Source organism: Coloeus monedula, assembly GCF_965178545.1.
Source record: "Coloeus monedula genome assembly, chromosome: 2".
In the NCBI taxonomy this organism is placed as follows: Eukaryota; Metazoa; Chordata; class Aves; order Passeriformes; family Corvidae; genus Coloeus; species Coloeus monedula.
Genome location: NC_138782.1, coordinates 33,759,147 through 33,786,925, shown reverse-complemented (window position 1 = coordinate 33,786,925; position 27,779 = coordinate 33,759,147). Strand labels below are relative to the sequence as shown.

General features: G+C 38.7%; 2 protein-coding genes across 4 annotated transcripts in view; both read right to left on the bottom strand.

Moving 5' to 3' along the window:
* Positions 1 to 17,851, bottom strand: part of BTBD9 (BTB domain containing 9) — a 117,380-nt gene extending 99,529 nt beyond the window's left edge. The window contains exons 1-7 of one of the 3 annotated variants that reach the window (XM_082302903.1): positions 17,571 to 17,851; positions 15,270 to 15,436; positions 10,172 to 10,382; positions 9,245 to 9,608; positions 7,393 to 7,657; positions 5,316 to 5,535; positions 1,643 to 1,762 (exon numbers count right to left, since the gene is read on the bottom strand). In XM_082302903.1, the coding sequence (XP_082159029.1) occupies positions 1,643 to 1,762; positions 5,316 to 5,535; positions 7,393 to 7,657; positions 9,245 to 9,608; positions 10,172 to 10,382; positions 15,270 to 15,351 (1,262 nt within the window). In that variant the 5' untranslated portion in view covers positions 15,352 to 15,436; positions 17,571 to 17,851. Of the gene's footprint in view, positions 1 to 1,642; positions 1,763 to 5,315; positions 5,536 to 7,392; positions 7,658 to 9,244; positions 9,609 to 10,171; positions 10,383 to 15,269; positions 15,437 to 17,156; positions 17,211 to 17,232; positions 17,280 to 17,570 lie in introns of those variants that run through there. The other 2 variants (XM_082302902.1, XM_082302904.1) reach the window with 2 other exon arrangements.
* A 1,053-nt stretch (positions 17,852 to 18,904) lies between these two features.
* GLO1 (glyoxalase I) lies at positions 18,905 to 26,432 on the bottom strand. Its single transcript, XM_082303030.1, has 6 exons — positions 26,332 to 26,432; positions 25,239 to 25,321; positions 23,900 to 24,040; positions 23,027 to 23,094; positions 22,046 to 22,135; positions 18,905 to 20,169 (listed from the first exon to the last, which is right to left on the bottom strand). The coding sequence occupies exons 1-6, from the start codon at positions 26,410 to 26,412 to the stop codon at positions 20,081 to 20,083; spliced, it is 552 nt and encodes a 183-aa protein (XP_082159156.1). The 5' UTR covers positions 26,413 to 26,432; the 3' UTR covers positions 18,905 to 20,080.
* Between the last annotated feature and the right edge of the window lie 1,347 nt (positions 26,433 to 27,779).

The following is a 27,779-nucleotide window of genomic DNA, read 5'->3' as shown; positions in this document are numbered from 1 at the left end:
GGACAGCACCAACCATTTCAGAAATAGAAAACAATAAAATCAGAATCATAAAACTTATGGGAAAAGGTGAGTATGCCTTCGTGTCAGGAAAAATAAATTTCAAGTCAGCTACATTCACTATGAACTTATTGAGGGACAGGAAGGCTGAGAAAGATTTATCTGAGAAAAAGAGACACAAGTGACCCAGCTGATCCTTTTCCCATAAACTTCAACTGCATGCCAGCAATCCTGTGTTGTGGAGCAGCAACTATCAGAAAAAGAGGTAATTCTTTGGGAAAAAGAAAGCAAACCTCTCCATGGGGATTCCAAGAGTCACCATGCCAATTAAAAAGTTTGTGTCTACAGAATAATTATTACAGTACAGATCATTTCCTCTCAGGGTCTGTGACCCAAAACCTAATGATGACCATATCATTGGTCTCTGCAGGTTGTGTCCTCCCTATCAATGACCTCAATTCCGTTTTTTGAATAAGGCAGCTTTAATGTGATTATCAGCTTTGTCCAGAATTCCCAACACCTACAGTAAAAAAACCACCATCACTTTAACAACGGTTAAACCCATCCAGCTGTTTACACAGGACAGACCCTCAGAATAAGCTGAGTTGGAAGGGGCCACCAGGATCACAGAGTCCAACTCCTGGCCCTGCACAGCATTATCCCAAGAGTGACATCACGTGCCCAAGAGTATTGCCCAAACACTCCCTGAACTCTGCCAGGCTGGTGCTGTGTCCATTTCCCTGGGGAGCCTGTTCCAGTGTCCCACCACCCTCTGGGTGAAGAGCTTTTTCCTCATATCCAACCTAACCCTCCCTTCACACAACTTCAGGCCATTCCTCTGTGCCCTGTCACTGGTTACTACAAAGAAAAGATCAGTGCCTGCCCCTCCTCTTCCCCTCACAAGAAGTTTTAACTGCAATTAGGTCCTCCCCTCAGTTTCCTCTTCTCCAGGCTGAACAGACCAAGCGACCTTGGGCACTCTTCATACGGCTTCCCCTCAAGGGCTTTTGCTATCTTCACTGCCCTCCTTTGGATGCTCTCTAATAGTTTATTATCCTTCTTATATTGTGGCACCCAAAACTGCACAGAGAACTCAAGGTGAGGCTGCACCACTGCAGAGCAGAGCGGAACAATCACCTCCTTATAAGGCATTCCTCAAAGCTCCTGAGTTGTAACTTTCCCCTTTCTCTCTTGCACAACTACTTAAAACAGTGTATCAGTAGAAAATATATAATACATTAAAATACATTTCAGAGTTCTATAGTAAGTATGTAAGCGCAGTATAAACATTTAGGCAGTCAAGGAATGGATGTTTACGGAGTGAAAAAAACCCCACATCAGCTGCAAAAAAAAGCGGGTATAACTCAAAAAAAAAAAAAAAAAAAAAAAAAAAAAAAAAAAAAAGAGAAGGAGATACGTAGATATGGAAAAACCAGAGCTTTCAAACTGGACACACCTGCATTTTATCAATGATACTAATACTAGAAAAGCATCCACTAAGATAAACAATTTTTTTAGCATAGCTGATTAAAGTTGTGATATAATACATTTTCAGAATACCTAATGAAGTAGCCAAATCTGGCAACTTAATCTGGTGTCTACATTCTTTAATGTTACCCACTGTATATTACACTGATGAACTAACCTGCAGACACGGGCAGGAAAATACAGGTTCTGCCAGGACCGACAGAGGTATTTAGAGTGATCGATAACCCGAATCCAGTCCAGCTCATCCATGGACACCTCAATGTAGTAGGAATAAGACCTATGGATTGTCAAAAAACACTGGTTAGAATACAAGTTGACAAATTTTAGGTATTCAATTTTACACTGTCTTCTGTGATTTTCAGCTGTGTTTAAAAGAAAGCTGTTCTTACCCAGATCCCTATTTTCAAACTAGCTTTGAAAACAAACTCTCACACAGTTATGTTAAGATGTGTTTTCAGAATGATTTAAAACATCCACACACTCACAATCTACAGTCATTAGATCAGACTCCTATGCTTCAAAAAAATTAAATGGAGACTTTTAACCCAGTCATAAAAATTATCATTTGTATTCCTTCCTCGTGGAATAAAACTAAACCACCAGTGATATGGTACTATTTCTATTGCCAAATCAATAAAGAAAAAAACCCAACAATTAGTAGATCAAAAATGCAAATTCAAACCCTCACGTGAAAAAAGCAGATTTGCTTTATGAACATTTTCACTGATACTGTTCTTCACTTCTGACCCTTTCAGTTCTTTATGATACATCATCGAGCCTGTCACTACTTCCTTACACACTCCAAAATTACCTCATGAAAAATAAAAAAGCCATTAACAGAATGTGTCTCTTCCTTTTGCTTATCAGTTATGTTTACCTTATAGTTTGCTGTTAAGAGAAAGCAAACCCAAACTAGAACTTAGACGTCACAGCTAATTTCCTATTATATCCGTGACTGTAAGGCTTAGAATAAAGTAGAAGTATCACTTGTGGAACAGCAAATCACTGAATATATGTTTCAGAGTGTTTTCTTTCTCCTAAGTTACTAGTCTGCAACATTCACAGGCATTTCAACAGCACTATGTCAGCACTTAGCACTCTTTCACACGGATTTCTGAAGAAGAGTTGCTCCTCCAGAGTTCTACACAAGCATTTCTTGTTAAACTTTAATGCCTTGGCTAATATTTCCAATTTTCCTGAGGACTTACAAGAGTACTTATTTAAAGCAATATTGTTTAAAAATCCTTAAAAAGTGTCAGATAGTTGTTAATACCAATTTAAGCATTTGGAAAGGTAAGGCTGAGTCTTTAAATGTCAATTGCATAACCAGCTTTCATATTTACACCAATCAGATGTGTAATATTCACAACCCACACAAATACAATGTGTTTTAGCAACATTACTATTACTAACATACGTGTACTTGACCAAACTAGGCCCCTAAGTTTTAGAGTTTGAACAGTTTGGATACAAAGGTTACTTGAAGACCTCTGTGCCCTGAGAATTTAGAGATTCTCACATCATCATTGCTAGTTAACATATATTTGTAACCAACACACAACATGCTACTTTTCAGTTTCTGAAGGTACCAAACAAAGAAATATTACCTCAAAAACACAGTTCCATTATCCTACACAATAGTATACCCTTAATTTTTTTTAAGACTGGATAGCACCTTCTTTGCAGATGCAGTTTTGACAGCTACTCCCCTTAGCACTTTTACAGCTACGATTCATCTGTTAAGACCCCTGAACTAGAGGTGTAAAACACCTGTTAGTTTGCATTTGGTTCTGTTAAGAAGATCCAATAGACCAAAGTTTCACACAGTTAAAATGAACAGTATAGCTTAAAAAAATGTTCAAAAAGAAGCAATCATGCTGTACGGATCTCTACATGTCTGTACAGGTGCTAAAACACCTCTCTAGAAGACATCACTCATGTATCCCATGAGAAAGATGCAGTTAAGTGGCCAGCAATTCTTAGATAAAGACTGTAGAAAGGAAAAAACCTCCACAAAAAGCAAGGACAATCCCAGAGCAAGTTCCTTAAGATCTTGGCTGGTACATTTTGGCACATGTCTCTGGCCAAACTCTTCCCAAGGCCAACTACCCCACTGTGAATTGTTTTCCTAATATTTAATATGAATTTATCTTGTTGCTTGTATCCACTGCTCTTTGCACTCTCAGCACACAGCTTCAAGAGAATTCTGTCCCTGCATTCTCTATATTCTTCCACTGAACAGGTGAGAAGAGCAACAAATTCTCCCTTCTAAGCCTGCTCATCTTAAAAAAGCAGGTTCCCATGTGCTCAAGCCTTCATCATCTTGGTGTCCTGCTGAACTCACTCCAGCAGGTCAATATCTTATACTGAGGAGCCCACAAATGGACCAAGTACTCCAAATGCCTCCATTTCCATTTATCTTAGACAGTTGAGTTACTGGAGGGAAAAAAGCTTGACAATTCATAGAACAGAGAATCACAGAATATTCTGAATTAGAAGGGACCCCCTAGGATGATCAAAGTGCAACTCCTGGCCTTGCACAGGACAGACAGTGTTAATTCCAGTACTATACCTGCTAGGAAGCAAAAGAAAGTCCAATAGCAAACTTTCCACAGAAATCAAGAGGATTCAAAAAGAAAAAATTTTAAAAATCAGGATGACACAGAAACTAGATCGTAAACCATTGAGCCCTCAGTATCTTATGAAGACAAAAGCTCTAGAGATGCACCTAGTCTGACATTCTGCCAGCAACAATAGTTTGTTCTACTAATTTCAGACGAAGTGCATAGGACACCAAGCAACAGATAACTTTGTAAGAAGTCGTCCCAAAAAAACCCTTTTTTTCCCTGAGTTTCAGCAGATGCCAATTTATGCCTTGCAGATGAGGGGCATTTTACCAGTTATATGAGTTCTCCAAAAATTGCTAGAGAACTTACTATTAATATATCTCTAATACTGTTTCAGATTTTATAAATTTGGTTGATAATTGGTTCATAAATTTGGTTGATCTTTTGACACAACTAGTATAATACTATATGAAGCAGTTCCTTATACCACCAAAGATTCACTTTTTAATCTTAACAAAAGAAATAGAGGTGAAACAAATTTGAATTGAACTGAAGTAGGAGAACTTATTTGAAACAGTTAAATAGCTAAGACTTAATGAAATTGGTTTTGAATTATTAGTAACTAATTCATATTTAAAAATGAATTTACATTTACAAAAACCCCACCCTAAATAAAACTTTTATACAACCTGTTCTGAAGTAACATGGCTTAGCTGAAAAAGCAAAATGCAACTGTTCTACAACTCTAAACTATTAGTCTGAAAATAAAATTAATTCTTTATCAGAAAGGTGATAAGGTATATAATAAATGTGTAAGTAGCCTGTTTTATTGTTTTTAATAGCTTATGAATAACTGCTGAGCTGTCTACTAAATTATTACCTCTGAATTACAGAATCACAGAATCATTTAGGCTGGAAAAGACCTCTAAGATCAAGTCCAATCTTATTGTCAAAGTGTGCCATTTCTTAATGGTTTTGATGTATTGAAAAAATTGGAACAAAAAAAAATTTCAACGTTTGAAATGCAAAGATGTAAAAAAATTTTAATATTTTAAGGTAGTTTAACATCTCAAAATATGATCTGGTGTGTAAGTAACCAGAATTACACTTAAAAATCAGGGTTTTTTCAAATAAATCTTGCAATAGTCATCTCCAACACCATCATGCTGTTTCCAGAAAATATTTAATTTATAGTTTGCACTGCTACATCATCATCAGTACAAAATGCACTACTTTCCCTTTTTATGTCACCTTGGCACCTACCGACTGTCTCTGTCCCACAGGAGAATTCGTACGTGGTTGATTATTGAGGGCTGGCCTAGCTTAATTTCAATTCCGGACCGGCAGTCGTCGTTGATCGGGTGTCGAGAGAAGCCATGATCCAGGTCATAGTTCTGAGTATCTCCATCTAAAAGAGCAGACTTCAGCTCCCCTTTCACAACTTGTGCTCCATATTTCATTGTTGCAATATTCTCCCCTGGTACTAAGAAGAAAAGGAAATAATTGCTTAAATTTTGCACTCTCATACTGCAAATTAAATGTTCTGGATATCAACTCTGTTAGGTCAGACCAAAGATTATTGGTAGTATCCTTTCTTGGCTGCAAACACATCCTCTGGGGAAAAAAAAAAAAAATAAGAAAAGGAGAAAAAAAAGAGGCATTAAGAAAATTTAGCTTCCTCAGTTTCATTTGGTATCTCCTACATGTTTTATGGTAATAAAGTTGTGCTAATTTACTGATGATTATGTAGTTGTGATATTATGTAGCAGTCCCCTTCATGATTTTACAGAATTCTGTTGCACCTGTCAACTGTTGTTTGCTTTTGGTTTGGGTTTTATTGGATTTTTCTCCTCCTAAGTGGAAGAAACTTAAATGTACAAGATGTGTATCAAATGTTCAAGATGCATCATGAATTTGCAGAGTGGCGTATACAGCAGTATAGCCACACACGCTCCTTCGACAGCTATATGAGCTTCCAGTACCCTGCAAAGGTAAATGAACTCAGGTGAAGTGGGAAACTTCTGGATACTTGGGCTTTGAACCCAGATGGAAAAGCAAGCTTTTTATGCCAATATTTCACAGTAATAAGCTTGTGTCCTAGGAACATCTTCCTTCAAGCTAACTGGGGATAACAATCCCTAACTTCAGCTACAAAACAACACTCTGTAAACTACCCTCTTCAAAAGACATTTTTAACAGCCATCTTTGAGGAGAGATCCTAGAAAATATGATCTGAAAGCTAAATGATGAAAAGCTACCCCAAACTTTTCAGGCAGGTTGGCAACAGAAGTATGAATTTTAACTGGGTGTTAAAAATTTGACATATAAAGAACAGAATTTGAAGTGGTAAGTGGTGGTCAATGTTTCCACAAATAGAAAAAGTTCCAAGGTTCTGAATGAGTACTAAAACAACAAAGAAATTCCACTCTCAGAAATGCTGCGATTAGGAGCATGTTATTGTGGAGATATATATCCAGGAAAAGAAGCCAGAAAAGACCATTTGACTTATTCAAATTTATCTACTGCAATGTCAACAGAATGTCTTGCATGAGAAGACTTTTACAATATCCTAATATTAACTCATATGGTTAAATATTAATAACTGTAACTTCTAAGGGAGAACAAAGAGAATATGCAATTCTGAGATAGCAGTAGTCTTCTGTGCTCATCATGCATGACTGAGAATACAGCGCAGGCTCTTAAAGAACATTTAACTTAATTTTTACTGTAGGCCAAATTCTCCCTATAAATCACACATTGATGTGTGGTTAACAATATCTTTTTATTGATGGTTAACAATATCTTTTTAAAGCTTGAGTGTTAGATACTATTGTTGAATTAACAGAGAGCACAGAAAAAAAAGTCAAACACAAGGCTTCTTACATTTCTTAGGCTTCCACTAAAACAATTTCAGAGACTTGTTTAACTATTTAGACAAACAGGTAAAGAGTAAGTGAAAAGTCATAAGTAGTGGAGAAATTATGAAAATATTTATGAAGAAAACAAGTCACCATCAACATAAAATCATTTAAATATCATTTATCTCACAGCCAATTCATTTTTATTTTCCATGTTTTTGTAAAACTTTTTCTACTGAATTACCACTTCCTCTAGGAAAATGGTATTACATTCATGTTTGAGCAATATCTGAGATACAAAGCAAGAAAATAATTGACTAATATAAAGGAATAAAAACGGCATGAACAGTTACATAACAATACGTTTCGTATTGTAAGCCTTTTATAACACACAGTAATAAATGAAAACTCAAAGCACAAATTAACCACATCCTCCAGACAACTACAGTCTGAAGGAAACAAACAAAAAATCTGATGCTTACTTAACATGCCCCTGTAGTTGAGGTCCATGTCCCTACTCTCAGAACGAATCTTAATGGCATCTAGGATGGCATCAGGTGACAACAATCCAGAAGGTCTTACAACGTTCAGTAGTTCTGTTAGACTCATTAGTGGCAAACGTACTGCTTGCATGATTTCAGCATGGTTTTCCTTGGGGTTATGTTTACACCAGTTCATCAAAGCTTGGAAAATGTCCTTTTCAGGAGCTGCAAATGAGTCTCTCAGTACAATACTTAGAAGAGCAGCCTGGAAAAGAGAAATAAGAACAAAAAAATATACCCCCTAAATAAACAGAAATTAAATTGAATTTTATTTTTTTAATCAAGGGAAATTCAAATACGGCAAAAAGTTAATGGCTATTTTAAATTGTAGCTATTAAAAATAATCTTTAAAGGAGTGACTCCCTGAAATTGTAGCTTGTTTTAGTTATGCAAGAATTACAGAATCCATGACCAAAATAATAGGCAATATTACAAAACCACTAGAAGAAAATGAAATGTAGAGAACTAATCAAATCAATATAATACCATTCAGTAGTTCAAGTTTACTTTGAAACACTACAAGATTTAGGGACTTGGCAGTATAGCTCAAAATATTCCTTTAAACTTAGATTGCTATAAGAACACTGATGAGAAAAAAAAGTGTTGCTTGGAATCACTTTTTTTAACCATTTCTAACTACTTGGGATTTCTGTCTGTCACAATCTTTCTCTCTGTCTTTTGGTGCCAACTAAGAATCAGCAGGTAAAAACTCCAGTGGCTCTTATTCATGTAGAAAACTGACTGACTGCAAAATGAGAACAAAAATAATCAAACAGCTTTTTGATTTTCACTTAGGTAGTAGAATAATCAGGAGCTTGCCTAGAAAAAGTAAAGATCTCTCAGACTGGCTATGCCAAAGACATCAAAGTGTGCACTTCCTGATGAATGACGTTTGCTCATTTCTTTATTGATAACATGCTCTCAGAGCTCAGATTTAACAAACTGACATGACAAAGTACAGAGAGAAAAAAATCTTTTTTCCTTATACAACAGGTAAGTGAGCAGAGCAGTGTCATATACTCATTCAAGGAATAAATCCTTCACAGCTTTTCCACTAAGAAAAATCACTTAAAAACCCCCCAATTAAAGCATCACTCATTCCAGGTGCTCTGCTGCTTCACACAAACACTACTTGAAAACACTCCATCACTATTATGTCAGCCCAAAGACCCTGCCTGAGTAAGTGCAAAATTTCAACTTCACAGAACAGCCTGACTCAGTCACAAATATTTACACATCTAACAAAAAAAAGAACACACAAACCCAAAGCACTCTACCACACCACCATATTCTGCAAGTTCAGAACACGATGACAATCAGCAATATAAATCACAGTCATCTCCAGAATGCTTTAGTTTATACAGCAGAAAACCACCCATCATTAAAGAAGTCTATATCAAGAAATTACTAGAACAAAGTATCTCCTGTCATATTCGAGTCTATATTTGACTTCCCCTGTGCAGCATTCAGAAGCCAAATTATATCAGGAAGACATGAAATAAGACAAATTAAGATTAGATTTCCTACTGCCATCTTCTAGAACACACTATTAGATTTACTATATTTAGCTATACTGACTGGTCAATACGTAAAAAATTCAGAACAGATTGCCAAAATTTTCAGTTCAACTTGTCTTGAATATTTCTAACCATCACAGTTTCACTAGTATAAAATGATAGTTATGAACTAACACAAGTTTTTAATTGGTGCCCCCATTAGTATTTCATCACAAAATTGTATGCACATTAAAATTAACAGTCCTGGGGGAAAAAAGTGCAAACAAAAGATATACCTTAGAAAGTGACAGGAAACCTTCACTGGAGAGGACCTCTTGGGCATTTCTATCCATGAACATACAGCACATAAAAGTTAGTTTGGGAAGAGAATAAAGACTGGCAACATCAAAAGTCATACAGACATTCTGAATATTAAGTATTGTGCAAAGATACTCAGATGTGGAATCCTCCAGTTCTGGGAATCCGTATTTATGTGCTAGGCTTAGGAAGTCTAGAAGAACCTCCTCTTTCTCATCTCGTAGTGTAGCACGACCAGTGTAAATGTATTTCAACAGCATGGTAAATGCCTCTGCAGTAGTGTCCTGAAGAGGAATTTCTGCTTCAGGCTGAGATTCTCTCATTCCTCCATACAATAATGCTCTGTAAGGGAGAGAGTTTAGTTTAGTTTAGGTTAGTAGCTTAACTCTCTGACAAAATTCACTGGAATAAGATTACCAGGAAGCTTTAGTAAATACATTTCTATTGAAAAATGCCCAGCTCTTATATTAAAAAAAAGCTGGATTAGTATTATTCCTAGTTTAAAAATATATATTCTAGTCTTTTTCAGCCAAACCTCTTCTCAATTCCAATTCATCAAAATGAAACTTGCTAACTGAGTATATTCCATAGAAGCACACCAGTTATACTCTGAGAAATCAAAACAATTTTGCAGTAGTACCTTCCTGTTCTCAAGCGATCTTTCTCTTGAATTTGTGAAACTACCTTCAAAATCCAATTTAATGAAGGTCAAAAGAATAACACTGTGACATGGTATTTATCTTTTTCTATTTGAACAAAATGATTTGATGTGCTGGGAAACATTCACACAGAAAAGGTCACACTCAATGGACAGATGATTACACCCTGAAAAGTTCATAGAGAAACAATGTTTATCTCATCTGCATAAAAATTTCCTGTGAGCCTGACAAAAAGCCTTACTTCACCTGAAATAATGGCATCTAGCAGCGAGGATCACTCTGTGTGCTGGGAAACGCTTCTTTTCCACAATAAAGGTAACGTCGCTGTATTCCTCCCCGTTCATTAGGGCACCAATATGCTCTGACAGAATGTGAACGTGGTCGATCTCCCCCACAGCTGTGTAAGGACGAAGTGGATGGCTGTTACTCATCTTGGAGGGATGGTGATACTGGTAGCCTAAAGGACAAAGAAAACAAGCAGTATTACACAGAGCAAAAAATATGAAGAATAGCAAGCATAACTGCAGTAATAAAGAAGTGACTAGTCTAAGTAATCATATATTACAAGAAAAATTAAACCAAGAGGTTGTCTACGAAATTTCCTTTTCAACTGGACACAACACAGCTGGCACCACCAATTCTAGCTGACAAAGTACTTCAAAGAATTCTGTCACCTTTTTGTTCAGTCAACCCTTTTACTTAAAAGAAAAAGCTTCCAACAAAGAGAATTAAAAATTAAACTACTTTAAATAATGTTAGCATAAGAAAGAAATTTCATCTGAATTAAAATGCACACACACAAAAATGAAATAAGCTTGTGACCAATTAAGCTTAGTCTTAACTCTCCAGACTGTACTAGAATCAGTGAAATTGTAAAAACAGTGTTTTTGCAGGATTTTAGTCAACTTTTCAGAACTGGGAGAAAAAATAACAATCAAGGTAAGTTTTAATAAATAGCAGACAAAGCCTGTCAGAGAGAAAAGCTTTAGAATGTACAATTCAATTTTCTTATTATTTACACTCAGTTTTCTTGATGACTTCTTGTTCCCTCATATACATAAGAAAACAAACCCCCTAATACCTCAGTCATAAAATTAGGAGATTGCCCAGTAATGTACAATATAGATTAATGCATTAGGCATATCTTTTGTTTCTTCTTCATTCACAACAGGTTTTAGCTTTTCTTTGTTTTGGTTTATTTTGGCAACAGAGGCTTTCTGTAGTCTCAATGGCAAGAGCATCTCCAGGCAAATTTAGGTCTTATATCGGCATCTATTGTTACACTTCGGTTTACTTTTCTTTAAAAATCAGTTAGCTGTTTCAGTTAACCATCCATATTTTCAGAGACATCTTCCATGCTCCATTTACTAGCAACTTTTCAAAATGGGCAGATACCTAGGGCTGAAGAAAGGTACCACAAGAACCAAGAAAATTATGACACCATACCTTGCACACACCTAACAAGGAAATCTTCCAAGTCAAATATTCATGACAGAAATACACTTTTAGGTTCTACTGTAAAAATACTATGAGAAAATATGTAAAAACCAAACAAAAAGATGAACTTGGGGTTATTATTTGCACTTTTAACACATGGAAATGCTTAACCCAAAATCAAGATATTGTGGAAACAGTCGCAAAGAACTTCAACTTAAACTAAAAAAAAAAAAAAGTGATAGAAATAGAAAATAAAATTTAAGAAAAATACAGCATACTAAATCAGTAACAGATCACAGCACAAATGGGAACAAACCCCCAGGTTTCCACTGGCTGTCTCTGCTCATTGAATTAGAAGCTGTGTGCTTGTGTAGCCACTACAGCACACAACCAGCAACAATGGCCAAGATACTGAAGGCAGCCTAGCCCATGGGAACACAGAATACTGTACAGTCATTCTTCTATCCTGACATGAAAGTAAATTAATTTTCATGGGTTTTCATAGTAACAGACTATTTCTTCCACTTGCACTGGTTAATTTACAATTAGTTAAGACAATTTAGATTTATGCTTCCAGTAACATTTACTTTCTATCAAGCAAGGTTAACCTACATTAGCCCAGCAGCATCTATTTCTACCAGCAATACTACTTACCACAACATGATTGATTGAGAGTTTATAGACAACGGTAAAATTGAAATGCCCTCAAAATAGAAAACTTTTTATTACACCGAGGGAGGAAACAAAGAGATGTATTTGTTACTCAGCTGCAATCTCAGCTGTCAGTACTCCTTAAAGACTTTCATACCACACCCATAATTGCTGTTGTTGATCTTCATTTGCAATAGTCAGGCAACCCAACTACATATGAATTACACATCATCAAGGAACTCTGTATTATCTCTCTTCTGTTAAACTTTTATTGATTGAGTAAGCTGATTTATGGTACTTCATGTACAAATATTGGCACATTTTAATCTTAAAATCTATTTTTATTTCCAGTTTTTACTACATTCTACTTTGTTTCCTGAATCCACTCTTGTCTCTAAAAAATAAGAACAGGTACCGTCTGAATGAAACTGAGAGACTGTAAAAGTAGTGAAGAGAAGGGAATGCCACCAGCTGCACATTAACTTTCCTTTCAGTAGCTGTGGATGTTGTCATGTGCCAACAGGGTGAAATGCTCAAGGGAAACTGTTTCTATTTACGGTTAAATAAACAAATAAAATCAAAAGCACACTTCCCTTTCAAGGGTACATAAACCTCTGTCTAAACAAGAATCTTTGTGTGTAAGAGGGCAAAGTCTGAAGTGGGAACACTTGCTAGTAACTGAGGATGTTCAGTCCTTACGAACATTAAGATGCTGAACAACAGCAAGCAATGAAAGTAGAAATTTAGAAATCGCCCTGTGTCGAAGCAGCAAGGCAAATTTGTTCTGATGTGTAATGCTCTCTGAATTGCTGGTTCCATGTACTATTCTAATCCATCAGTTTCAAACACAAACCTGCTGAGCACAGGAAATACAGGACTCAAATGATGGCTACAAGCTGAGGAGGCCTTTCAAATGCTTGAACGACTCGAAGTGTTGGGCACTGTCACCTTTACAAAACCACGTTCATGCCTTTTCTGTGCTCTATGGGTAACACCAGTATATTGAAGAAACACACCAACTTATCTATTGTTTACCAGTATAGATTTCCAACACAAGCTTTGTCTGTATTGTGGACTTTTCATATAAAGCAGTGAGACAGTCCTGCCTTCAAAATACAGGACCAAGTAATACATGACTTCATATCTTCCTAGGCTGGATTAATTAATGGTACAAACTCAGACAACCCTTAAAGCAATCTGTGCATTTCTTGTTTGAGGAAGTAAAACATAATAACCTCTTTAGTTGTGCCAAGTTGCTATGAGCTCACAACTTCCCTGTATAGCTAAACGTGTATTTTTCTAGTTGTTATTCGAAAGTGCCATCTATGATTAAAAAAAAAAAAAAATGGATGCTGCTAAGAACTTGGGCAAAACCCTTCCTGAAGCTCCATCTGACATCTTCTGTCATCAAACATCACCCTTTCAGAGAATACAGGTGCTTACTCTTCCTGGCAGTCCAAGAAAATGCCATTTACAAGCCTGTTGCCAGCACCATAACCTATTTCCAGGAGGTATTCAGAGCTAATTAACTGCCTCAGGAGTCAGCTGCTGAAGCTTTGGATATGACACAGAAATAAACAAACAAAACAGTGTTCTCAGTGATTTCAAGGCACCATTAGAAAGGCAACAGTCTGAAAAGGCATTTGTTAGGTCCTAAGGCCTACAAAACCACTTCTCTGACCCCACTGAAAGACACACTATTCAAGAGTGAGCATGTGAAAAATGCAGCCTAGTATTACAATAAGGCAGCATGCAATACTATGTAATTTCACCCCCTCTAAGCTTTCAGTTTCTTGTATTTCTACTCAGTAAGTAATCTGTAACATATTATAGGATACAAAAACAAGAGCTAGAAAATGCAGCAACAACAGCAAAACAGCAAAGACATCCTTACTAAATAACTAGAAGCTGCACTGAAAGATCAGCACTCAGTCTCTTCCCTCCCTCATTTAGTTTAACACTCAAGAATCCTCTGAAAAGCAGTGCTGCTTCAAAGAAGCATGGAAGTGTTGTTTTTCTACAAGGCATAGAAGATTGAATATAAGAAATTAATCATGAATAATTTGAAGAAAAATTTTATATCAAATGAGTGAAGAATGCTTACATAACTGATACCTCCATCTAAACTTTAGAAATAAATGCAAGTAAACAGATTATGCTAGAATTAATTTTTTCATGAAGAATGTCTGGATTATAAACACTGAGCAAATAATTTCATACCTTTAAAACAACTAATTCCTACATCCTCTAGTTTGTACCTAGCAAGATAATACTTTTATCAGAAATACACAAAGGGAATTTTCTTAAATGCAATACTTTTACACTGCTCTTTTATCTAAAAATTGGTTCTCAGTTTATTGGATGGCACTTGAGTAGCATCTCAATTTTTTGTAATTCACTACATCATAATTACTTCATATATTGTAAATAAATTCTAGCAAAGTATTACTTTAGTTTCAATGTCTATTACCACAGACTCCCAGAACACAATAGGTGTAACAGTAACACTACTGTACAAACATACCACTGGTTCAAATCCTATGATTTGTATTTCCAGTGGATACACGTATGTCTTTTTATAAAAAATAATTTGTTCTCCCAAGTTCAGGCACAATAAACAAACAACTCAGGAAACAGAAATTTTCTGTAAATACTTCAACATTCAGAGTGTAAACAATTCTGTCAGAACCGCTGCTACAGTAGCTCCTTTGTACTTCTAAGTAACAATAACAAAGTTGAAACTGAGTGAAAATTGACAGAAAACCAAAAAAGTTTTGATACTTAGTAGCCAAAAATACAAACAACATAATCAACCCCTATGACTTTATAAATACAGAATATGAAAGCTTGAGTAAGTGCAATTCACAGAACTTTCAAGCCTCATCTCCAACCCTTCTGTTGTGAAAGGATTAAAAGGAAAGCAGATGGTAACATTAATGGTAACTAACCACACCACCCAATCACAGCATTCGAAACAGCAATTTAGTACCAAAAAATATTTTGACTCAAAGCATATGGGAAGTTATGCCCTGCTCATCTGCAAACACATTCCTGTCACTTAAGTGCTGTAGTGCCAAGGTTTTACATTCCGCTCAGACGCTTTCCTGTGACAGAAGAGCAGGAGTAAGTTTAGCTAAGTACAAAGAACAATATACTTAGTGCAGATTATTTATTAACATGTATATAAAATTAACCTGCTTAAAATGGCATACAACAAAACCATTAAAATCTCAAGAAAACACATCGGTCCACTCACCAGTGAAGCTGTCTGAAGACCTACAGTGAGCGTAGCCTGTAGGCAGATTCCCGGCTTCCGGGAAATTAGGGTTCTTCGCCATTCTGAACAACAGACAGATTGAACAGCAAGCTCATAGAAACGTTATTCAGCAACATCCAGCTGCACAGCAACAACTGGACCATTTCCTGGAACAATGCATGAAATACACACCATCAGAAACCATGAGCACAAAGCCTTATGATGAAAGTGAGAGAGATGTGTATTTCTCAATTCAAACTTTGTGGAAATAAATTTTTTTAGAAACCTTCAATTTCATCAGAAAACTTCTAAAACCGTTAGAATACGGCAATAGAATTTCTTCTCTGAGTCATCATAATTTAATTTTGACCATTCATATTTTTAACCATCACAGAACATACTGCCATTCATTTGTTCATTTTAAGCCACAAAAATTTCATCTTGACATTCCTGCTACAGCATTAACGTCCCTGAAAACCCCATTTTCCCACACAGGTGTCCTAATTAAACCAGGTCTATACAAACTGTATCACACACACATTATTCCCTACACAGCCAAATTCTCCAAGTGTTCTTGGCTAGCTAAGGGTTTTGGGAGTTCTGGTCGTTGCTTTTTTTACAAGATTTAAGGCAGTTGCAGATCTTTCTCTTGCACAAGCTTTTTTTATAAACAGGAAAACGAAACAAAACTGTAGGGTGAGGAAATACAGAAATATAGAGGCTTTACTTGCTTAAATACATAACCGACATAATGAGTCTCCTCAACAAGTATAAATTATTGTTAACCTTCCCATCAAATCTGCCAGGAGGAAAAATAAACTGTATTTAATTTGGTAAGTAGATGATACCTTGATGTATGAATTCTCTCCTAAGAGTCACTCTAACCTTCTTTAAAGGATATGTTAAAGAGAACAAAGGAGGAGAGGTAGAAAAAAAAATACTTTTAGGTAGTCTCATGAACTAGAAAGTTACCACACCTTAATCCTGCAAGTCAAAAACAGGCATGTGACAATGAAAATCTCCTGGGTTTTGAGAAACAAAATGTAATATGTAAATACCTTCTCTGTAAGTAATGTATGCTATCGTGTTGGCCCGTGTTGTCAAAATATATTCAAAAACCTTTTATGAAAATTCTTGGTCTTTTTTTGTTAAATATGAGTAAACATCCCAACAGAACAGTTCGAGCACCTGATTTACAGATTTGTAACAGAAGGCACACCAAATACACCTACATTGTGAGGAGGCTCAAATTAAATCCTAAAACACAAACAAACTTAAGTGATTCCAGCACAGGGCTTTAAGAAGGTCTGCGTGCTGCGCTTTAAAAGCACGAGCAAAGAGCATTGCTCGGCAAGCGAGATCATCGGCAGGTTGCTAACAAGTTAACATTAACTTCTTTGTTTTTTGAAGTCTGATAACACGTCTTCTAAGAGTTAATTTCAATGAATCACAGTAGTGCGTAACTTGCAGAGTGGTTAAACTACTACGACACCAAAGCACCAGGGAAAACATTGAGTACCGCGAGAACGTCAGAATACTGAATTCGTATTTTTAAGTAAATAAAATTCCAATCAGATAGCCACAACAGGGCCTTGAGAAGCCAGCCGGGGGCAGGACGAGGGGCGGCAGGTGAGACGGGCGCGGACCAAAGCCGGCGGCCGGAGCCGGCGATGAACCCAAGGTCGCGCCCGGGGTAACCCGGGCCGCCACCGACCCCCAGTCCGGGAGGCGCCAGGGAAGGCGACCCCCGCCCGCTCGGCCGCCCTCTCCCTCGCCTCCACAGAAAGGCACTTCAGGTGAAATCGCTTCACCGCCGGACGGCGGCACTCCCCCTGCCCGCCCAGGGTCGCCCTGCCCGCGCCCGCTGGGAGCCTCCGGCGGCAGCACCTCGCTCCGGACGGCCTCGGGACGCCGCTCGGCCTCCGGGCCGCGGCCCCGCTCCCCTCCCGCCCGCGGGACTCACCGGCCCCGCCGCCGCCGAGGCCTCCTCCCCCCGCCCTGCCGCCGTCCATACGTCACGTGGCGGCGCGCTGACGTCAGCGGGCAGCAGCGGCCTGCGTGTGACGCGCGAGCGGGTGCCACCGGGAGCCGGTCCCGCCGGGCCCGGGAGCGCCGCCGCCGCCGCCCGGGTTCCTGTTCCGGCCATGGAGCGCAGGCGGCCGGGACACAGCGGCGCTGCGCGCTTGGCCGGACAACAGGGACTGTGAAATACCGACTGGTGTTTGACCTTCCCCGCCGCCCCTGCCCGCTGCTCCTCGGCTACATTCAAAATCCCTGTTTCCTTGGTAACAGCGTGCGTACCTCCTGCCCTTCGGTGTGTGTCCTGCTGTCCTGCGTCAGGAGAGCCTCTCCCAGCGGGAACGGGGAATGTGGGCCTGTCGCTGCGTGACCATGGGATTGACTTCTGCTGCACTGCATGAAGCTAAATTTAACCCTCCGAGAGGCAAAGCACTCTACCCGCTATTTAATTCCATGCTTTATTTAGCAGGAAATAAGTCTTCCTTGGAAGAAGTAAAAATAGTGCTCTGTAATAGTGAAAACATGAAATAATTTCAAAAGTTTTTCTACGTCTAAAATATTTTAATATTGTTGCAGGTTAAAAGACTTATCATTAAGTGTTTTTTCTTCAGTAGTTTATTCTTGGATTTTGTATCTGCAAATACTGGTTTAAATTGGTTCTCAGTATGACATGCAGCAGTAACTTTTTTTTCAAAAAACCCCAAACCCATACCGTGCCCACTTTGTGATACTGCTGCAACTAGTTTGTAGATGCCAGTGGTTTTTTACTACTTTCGTCTTTATTACCTCATAATCAATCATGTCTACACTTTGTCAAGCACCTAAAAATCCAAGGGTCACTACAAGATTAGCTAACATACTTGGCGTGAGTTTTATTTGATTACTAAGCAGACAAGCTTTACTATAGCCTGCTCCTACTAATGTAGTTACCCACTGGACTACAATTCAGTGGGTTGGGGGTATGAGTGTATCTTTGAAATAGTTCTTAATGTCTCTACCACCTTCAAGCCACAGGTTTATTACAGAGCCCAGACAGTTTGACTCCTGAAACTTTGGGGGAAAATGACATGTTTAAGGGGGAATTATGTGGTAGGCAGTTTGGGAAGGCTGTACCTTCCTAGTACCTCGGCCAATGGGGAAAGGAGGAGGGCAACATGAATTTATAGAGGGTGGCTGTGTCCTCCAAAACCTCGAGAAAGAAAATGCTGAGGGTGTGTGCCCCAGTGGACTCTCCCCCTTTATTCGAATAAAGTTGCAGGACTCCTCTGTCTCCTTTATGGACACTGGCTTTCCATAGCATGGTTTTCCCACTCAGATGGGGGCTCGTCCAGGGTCCTTCCACGGTCTGGGGCCAGCACACTGCAAGAGGGCCTGGAGGCGTGCCTCACCCAGTTTTTAGATGATCAACTCCCTGCTGGGTGGTATTGGGCGATGGATTGGGTTCCCAACACTATCCAGGAGACAGGTGGACTAGGGAGGTCTCTGAAGAGTCCACAGGAAAGGACCACTGGAAATTTCACTGGTGAGTACAATGATTCAAAAAAGAATCCTCAGAGCACAACAGCGATCCTTTCAGTCATCTAGAATTCAACAATGAGCAAAGCAACAGGTCATAGTCCTTTCAACTTTTTTGTAGTTTTCACCAATGCTTTATTGAGAAGGGAACGGCAATGCCATTACACTGTTTGTTAGCCTTTGGTTACACTATACAGTATTTGATAGCCACGTAACTGAAGAAGTTAAGTGCTACTCAAACCAGAGTCAGGCAAGGCAGAGGGTTTTTCTTTCCTTGTTGGAAGAAAAAAAGAATTTCAAAACTTCTCATCATTTACACTGTTTATAACATGTGAAACTGCATAAAATCAAATAATTTGAGTAACACATGTAAATGCTACATGTTTTCCTGCTGTTTGCAGGTATGTACCATTGGTTGTTTTGGGAGGGCAGAGCAAATGTCTAGTAGTAGGAAACTGTTCTTTCAGATACTCTTTTTCATTAAATTCCTAAGGCAGAATATACAGAGCATTTAAGTCAAATATAGCCCCAGGCTTTTGTTGAAACAAAAATTATGGACAAGTTCTTCCTAGTGTTAAGAAGGGTCACTGTGAGTTAGCAACTGTGAGACCTCTTCTCTTGGCTGTCAATCAGCAGTCAGGTGCTGAGCTGAAAGACTGAATTCTTTCTGCTGGGCAGATTTATTTTAATTACAGAATTTCTTGTTGCAAGACTGTTTAAGGCTGCTCCTTAAAAGAGTTGGCTGGAATAATGTAAGCAAGATTATGACTTTATAAGCATGCTACTACTCAAGTCAAAGTCAGTCTGATGTTTTATTTTCTAGTATACAAGATAGGACATGAAGTCTTCAGGATCTTTTGACTTCATAAAAAAATAGTCTAAATTAATTTCTTTTTTCCTCCTCATTGATGCTCATCAGTAGTAACATAGGATTTGTTGTTGGTTAGTTTAAATCTAATCAGTATGAGATGCAGTGAGTTTCTAGTCATGTATCTTTTGACAGTGTTTATTGAAATATTAACAGAATGAATGTTCAAGCGGAGAATCTGTGTAAGTGCTCTTCCAGAAAATGATTGAGTATTCCTAACAGGAAACAATTTGCAGTGGCATCACAGGACAAGAAAAAAGGAATCCAAGTGAGGTCCCGGGGGACAGTTTTGAAGGAGACTCTGAACATGACTGATTCCTCTCTATTAAGCAAATTTCACAAACACTGTTACAGATTTTCTCCAGGAGACTGAAAGTGGGCATCTCTTACACAGTACACTTCACTAGAACTAAGTGAGAGTCACCATGTGGTTAGGATTCAAAATTTCAATCCAGTAGCCATCAGGATCCTGAACAAATGCAAGTCCTTTCATTTTACCTATTAGGGGAAAAAAAAAAAAAGAAAAGATAAAAGTTAAGACTACATGGCTGGTTCTTAATGTCAAATATGACTACTTTGAAAAATATTTTTCCTTTTTTCCTTTTGCATGAGAATTAGTTCAAATTTAGACAGATCATTCTAAACACATCCACATTAGTTTTTAATCAGCATTAGATTTTTGTATGCAAAACTGTTGATCCTACTCTCAACAAGGCAGTAGTTAAAAGACACTTTGGAATTCCATCTTTTGTCGATTGAAGGTTTTTGCATATGCCCCTGTTCATCCTTAAAATTCAGAAAAATATTTTTCTGCTTCGGAGAGGTTTTGACATATTTTCTTGAACTGGATTTGCTGGTATAAGATCCTGTGTTCCTCTGCCCTGTTCATCTCCCATCATTCCTGACTCCACACTGAAATTTCACTGTAACATTTTTACCCCTGATGTGGTTTACAGTATATTTTGCATCACTTCATAATGTAAAGAAATGCAGGACAGAATTGTTTTAAGTTTTACTGTTGGAAAAAAATATTATTCATTAAAACAGGGTCCCTAAAAGTTGTTTTCAACAGTAGATCAGGATAGCACAGCTTAACATGTTATCTTCAAAGTGTTAACCACACACAGTTATACTTGGTCTATTAAGTAACAGAACCAGCCTACCTCTTAATATATTCTAGTCACAAAAACAACTGAGAGAATACATGCTTGATCAGTAAGGTAGGAAAATAAACTCCACACTGGATCTCCCAGCCTGCTCTGCAAACAATGTGAAGCCCAAAACTTTCTCCTCCTTGGCATCTGCCACATCAATTTTGTTTCTGAATTTTGAAGAAGAGCTTTTGCTCTGCCCCTACCCTTTGTCTGCTTCAGGAGTTCTTTCCCGTGATTTCCTCAATGTAGAGTCTAAGGTTGTTCTTCTATGTACTTTCTTTCCTCTCACTGCACAGCTCTAAGTCAGCAACTCTCATTTCAAGCCTCTCAAGGTTTAACAAACAGACAAATTAAAAAAGGCTCCGAAACTCTGAAATGCTAGAAATACCAAGATCTATTCTTAACTCAAGAAATCAAGTTAAGCTTTCAGCTATATTTATTTTGCTTCAGCTGAGAACACAGTGAATAAGATGAAAATCACTTAAATCTCTTTTCAATTACTAGTATTACATGTTTGTTTTTGAATGCCTCAGTCCTAAAAGATCTCATGAGGTCTTTTCATGAAAGAGAATCCAGTTGAAAAATGCAAGACTTCTCACCACGCCTAAATTTTGGGATATTTTCACATAGACATTCTTTGCTTACATACTCTCTAGACATTTGTGCTATACATTATGCATGTCAATTATGATACAGACTAATGATGTTATTTCTACCAAAGCTGACAGAACAGTTAAAAATATAGTAATAGTAGGTTGTATAGTAGGTGTTAGGTGGATTTACATAAAAATAGCCAGAAAGGTCAAGAATGACTCAGTTTTAATGGGTGGGAACAATTTTGTTTTCTGACTTATTTTCATACAAGAGCCAAGCACATGTGCCATGTGAATTTGATCCATGTTACAGTAAATGCTGTAACAACTCCAGGCAGCAGTATACACGACATGTAAACTATGACATCAACAGAGCACGTGAATTTTACTGAAGGTCAGGCTGCATACAGAAGGCACACAGCAGACTGATGCATTATTTTTACTGGGATGGATCTATTGCCAGCTTTGCCCACTCTATAAGGGAGTGCAGGGATACCTGGTTCTAGAAACGTCTAAGCAGTGGCAACTCCTAGAAACACATTACCCAGCTTTGCAGGAAGATCTACTAGATAGAATATATTAAAACCAAGGAAAAAAAATTTACTTCCATTTCTGAACAAGACTTACCATCATCTGGTTTCTTCACAAATTTCACTCCTAGTTCTTCAAACCTCTTACAAGCTTTATAGACATCAGGAACAGCAATTCCAATGTGTCCTGTGCAAGAAAGTAAAAAGAGTGAAGTACACTGTAAGTATTGCTGGGTGTTCTGTGCAAAAAGTTTGCTCGGTATTTGATGCTGCAGTTCACATGAGATATGACTATATTTAAGAAAAAAATCCAGAAGAGCATTTTGGGTATTAACATTCTTCTTCAAGGAGTTGTCTTTTGATAATGCCTTTTAAATATGAATGTTACAGTTAAAGTATCTTATGTTGTTTACACAAGAACATTATTTAGAGTAGGAAAAATAAGATTTTCAATCAAACTGTTTTATCTGTATTTTCTTCCTTGAAGCACAGCTCCATAACAGGATTTTGTTTTATTTGCTCTGTTTAACAGCACAGGGAGTTTATCATTAATGATGTTTTTGCAGAGACTGACACTAGTGCTATGCAAGGCCTGAGCTTACAAATCAATTCAGGAGCTTTAAATGTCAAGTGGCTGGACCGAGTGTGAAACTTATTTCACAGCAGTGACCTCTGAAGCACTCAGAGTATCAAATCAAGCCACATACATCCTCAGTGCTACCGACAAATGGAACTGTCCTTCTACCTTAAAAGGGGTAACTAGTGGATTATACAGTGGAAATCCAAGCGTAAATGAGTTTAAACACCATGATAATCTAATACACAAGCACAACTGGTGTTCTTCATTCAGCGGTTACAATTAGAATGTGTTTGCTTGCCAAAGGATTCGATTCTTGATAAAGAGTGTAACTATGGCTCATTACTCTGAAACACATTGGTTCATTTATTTTCATCATCTTTCACAGTATACATGTTGAAAGAAGAGAGATAAAGGATGAGAAGCAAGTTCCCTTCTTTCCAAGAGTTAGTACATTTTATTTCAAAGCTTAAAACTATAAATACAAGACTAAAGACCTACCAAATCCTCGGGGATCTGAATTGCCATTGTGATAAGACTGACTGTCATCATTTTCAGTGCCCCAATTGCTGTAAAAAGTAATTATTACATATTGAAGAAAAGCATCAAAATTAACAAATCCTAAATGTTCAGTTTCCTTGGGGAGGGTAAGTTGTTTCTCCTAAGAAACCAGAGAATTCAGATGTTGGCTGCATTCATTAAACTACAAAAACCTTCCCTAGTCATGGGCTCCAGGGACAATCTTGGGGCTACTCCAGTCATGTTCACATTCCTACACTAATATTTAGGGTCTACATCTGTATGAGTCAGAAATACTCCTGTCTCATTGAGATTAGAGAGAAGGTTTTGCTGCACAAGTCAGTGTATCTACCCACCACTGGGGAACAACAAATGAGAGTAGCAGGTCCTGGAGTTAAGTAAGACAGCATTTGGGAGATTGTTTCTGCACAATTACAATGATTAGCAGCATTAACCAAATTGTCCTGTTTACAGGAAGCATCTGTTTTGACTTAATACCCCTTTAGATTAGATCCCAAAAGCAATAGTTATCCATTATTAGGATGCTTTGGGCATCCAAAGGAAGGTCTAACCACATTGGGTTTCCCTAAATTACTGACGCAGATGGCATGCATATAAAATATAGCAAGTACTATTTCATATTTATGTTCACCTAGCAGTTTGAAAGAGCTCTGAAAAGAGGAAGATTAAGCTTTCTAAGTAACCAACCTCAGACACATTGTAAGGCTACATGACAGTAAAGATGTATCTACAGTAATGATTAAAATTTTTATTCCATTTAATGAGATTTACAATTACCCAATACTGTTTAATCACTGTTAGCTAAGTGTCATCTCTCATTATATAAATACTTACTGTGTCAGTTCAAGTGTAGCTTTTCTAGAGAAGGTCCAAGGTGTTCTCTCAGCTTTATCTTTCGGGATATCGTTTTTATCTTCATACCCCAGGAAATAGAGTGAGAATTTCATAGTAGGAAAGTCAAATTTTTGAAGCAGTCTAAATGGCAAAAGTTATTTTGAAATAGTAATAATAAGGGTAGTCAGGTTGCTTGCAAATAAACCAAGATGCTTCCCCTATGGAAGAATTATTTCCATGAATTTTTGCTTTTCTGTAATCCACACCTTAAAATAGCTACATTTTAAACTATCAAATCAAAACACTCCAGAACCCATTACAAACCTACAAAATTTGTAAGAATCAGATGTTTAAAAACCAAACTACCAGTAACTGAATAGAAAAGTCAGTACAACGGCTTGCATCTCGAGGTTGTCACTCTGCTACTTGCCTGTATTTTCACAGGAAAACCTTTAACCACTTTAAAATTTCACCAATGAATAAAAAGATCTACTTTGAATCTTACTCATTCTGGGGAGCTCATTGGCACCAAAGTTTAAGAACACAGCAAACATACCATTAGATGATATATATTTACAATTTCAGTAGCTATTTATAATGATAAAATCCCATTCAGATGTGACAATTTAATCAATTAAAAATACACAAGGCATACGTTTTTATGTAGGACATTTAACTGGAACAAGTAGGCATGCAAAATTAATCTAATTTCATTTTTACAAGGTATTTAATTTTTATTTTCACACATTTTTCACTACAGCAGAAGTAATTTATTTTACTTTAGTCTGGACTCATTTCAAGACGTTTAAAAACACAGCATTTTGTTTTGAAATAACTCAAATGCCAAGAATGCACAAAAAGCCTCAGCATAAACATGTTAGGCTACTGCAGGGCATCTGCCTCCCAAAAGCCTTCTCCAAAAGACTGAGCTTGGACCTTGTCGTCACTGTTTATTCCCTTGTTCTCATGTGACTGGAGGTAGTCATAAGCCACCTCTGAAAACTAGCAGAAAACTTTATTTCAAGATTTTTAACAATGACTCCTCATTATAAGCAGAGTCATAAAAGTTACCAGTTAGCTGCAGGCTCAGTGAGGAGGAAGTAAGCAAGTTACACACTGATAATGAATGACCTATTTAAGAAAAAAAGAAATTTCTATTCAGGGCCAATATTAGTTCATTTGCAGCTTACTGCCAGATTGTCCAGCTGAGCATCAGCTGATGGGCCAGCATTGTTTATGTACTTAGACCAATTAGTATAATTACATCCAAAAAAAAAAATTTGTTTCAGAAGAACAGGAGAAAAACCCAAACTTATTGTGGCATGCAAATTCTACTCACGTCATTCCCAGTACCCTTGTATAAAAATCCAATGACTTCTTAGGATCCTTTACTCTTAACATTGTCTGCTGAAATATGAAATCCTGTGGACCAAAAAGGTTTATTCTTTATACATCAGCCAGAACTGAATTATGGGTATTAACAGAGATGCCAGTTAGTAATGAACCTAAACCCAGCAGGCTCAGAAATAAAAAAGAGAACTACATTAAGTATAAATAAAACCTTTTGTCCTAATTCTACACATAAAGATTTGTGTTAAATAAATATGTCTTTGTAACGTAATGTTTAAGACCCATGAATGGTATCACTCAACATATATTATCAGAGGCATCAAAGAAGGGTATCTTTATGTTTATTATTCTTTTATAGGGCTGTAGCATACATGAACAACTTCACACACAAGGACAACAGACACATGAATATTCAATATTGAGCCTCCTAGACTCCTAAGCTCATTATTTTTATTATTTCAAGGCACAGGTATTGAACTTCTGTCAAGCTTGATTATATCTTGGCAGCAAAAGCAGCCTGCAACTCTGTAAGGACATTTTCTCGAAGCCCAAGGGTAACTATATACCACAGGCTTGTGAACGACCAAGTGGATAAAAAACGAGTGGTAGAAAAGCTGACACAGGTAACGGAACAAAACCCCAAAAAATGCAATCACAAGGTTCTCCTAATAAAAAGTAAAAACGTTTGGGGTGTTTTGACGGATTTTTTGGTGCTGCCCTGGCAGGGACGGTCCGAAGCGCCCTGGAGCGCTCGCTCAGAGCCAGGCCAGGCGCGGGCCCGGCCGAGGGCGCCACGGAGGGTTCAGGGGCTCACCGGGACCCGCCCGGCCCGACCGCCCCCTCCCCCCACCGCCACCCCCAACCGGGCCGGGCTGCCCGACGGACAGGCCGTCAGAGCAGCTCCGTGCCCGGCAACCCCTCGCTGCCCCGCCAGGAGCCGGCCCGGCCCCATACCGGCCCCCATGCACCGCACGTCCGCCCGGCGAGGCGCGGAGAGGGGACGGGGGAAGGGCGGGCACCGGCGCTGCCGCGGAGCAGACGCCACAGCCCCGGGGCGCGCCCGTCACCCCCACCCAGCCCACCTTGGTGCTGGCATCCGGCTCCGAGCAGGCGCCGTAGGCTGCCTCGTCCGTCAGCCCGCTGAGCTCCGCGGGGGCCGCCATGTCGGGACAGGAGGGCCGAGAGGAGGAGGAGGAGGAGGAAGGGGAGGAGGAGGAGGCGGGAAGGCGGCGCTGCGCCCCGCCCCGCCAGCGGCTGGGACGCTCTGTCGCCGGGATGCTGGGGGACTGCGGCGAAGGTGGCGGGTTAGGTAGAGGTCTGCCAGTTCGTTCCGTAAGTGATAGCGAGCCCCTCAAGATCTGAATCAAATTTTTCAGTTTTTGTTTTGCTGTTAGTCAGTAGCTATATCTGGGCAGTTATGATCAACATTATGAACGTTGTATGCTTGGTTAATCTTCTGTTTTAAGGAGAAGACAGTCCCAAGATGAATGGGCTGTCTGGATGAGAGCCACAAGGAGCAAAGTCAGCAAAATTGAGCAGTAACTGGGAAAAAGGTAATCCCAGCAATGGACAATCACGACCACTGACTCATTGACCACCTACTCCAAACAGACCCCAGACTCAAACGGAAGGAAGAACTGCACCTGTGGACTAATTAGCATAAGAAGCGAGAGATACAACTAGCAAATACGGGGTTGAGTACTAATAGCAAAGTTATGTAATTTGTAACCAATGAATGCTGATGCCTTTGTTTGTCAAAATGTATAAATACCGTAAAATTTTGATGATTGGGGAGCCAGCATTTTGTGGGTTACCACCTATCTCCCTACTTTGAGCAAACTAGAATAAAAAATAGAAATACCTTTCCTCAGTGTGTGAATTGATGCTGCACAGGTAACGAGCCTGTGTTCAGGACAACGTAAGGACCAAAGGGAGGTTCCCTGACTGTGGCATTACTTAGCTGAAGCGTGGAATGACAGCGAGGATCCCCTACAGTGAGTGACCTGACGATGTGTCCCTCCAGTTGCCACTGGCAGGCCAAGGGTATCACACCAGTGCCAGAGCAGACACAGCTGATAACCCAGCTCCACTGGAATGGTGCTGTAAGTCCTGGCAGTATCAGGCTGGGAATCCTGGCCTTGCCTTGTTAACATACTCATGGCAGCCTTGGTTTAGTGTTGACAGAGGTTGATTTCTGCTTTTGCCTCCAGGCACTGGGAAAAGATTTCAAGTAGCATTTGTCACAGAATCATAGAATTGGGCAAATTGGAAGGGACCACATTAGATGTGTTCCAATCTCCCTGCTCAAGCAGTGTTATCCCAGAGCACATGGATTGTGTTCAGATGGTTCTTGAATATTTCCAGTGAAGGACACTCCACAACCTCTCTGGGCAATCTGTTTCAGGGCTCAGTTACCCTCACAGTAAGAACTTCCTCATGTTCAGGTGGAACTTCTGTGCATCAATTTCTGCCTTTTATCCCTTGTCCTATTGCTTGGCACCACAGAGAAGAGCCTGGAAACATCATCTTG

Bases quoted from the DNA above. Each gene is read 5' to 3' on its own strand.
- GLO1 (XM_082303030.1), bottom strand. From the start codon at position 26,412: ATGGCGGCCCCCGCGGAGCTCAGCGGGCTGACGGACGAGGCAGCCTAC. The intron at 25,322-26,331 runs GTGGGCTGGGTG...TTTGGTCCACAG, and splicing joins AGCCGGATGCCAGCACCAAG to GATTTCATATTTCAGCAGAC. The intron at 23,095-23,899 runs GTAAGTATTTAT...TACTTTTTACAG, and splicing joins GCTACACTTGAACTGACACA to CAATTGGGGCACTGAAAATG.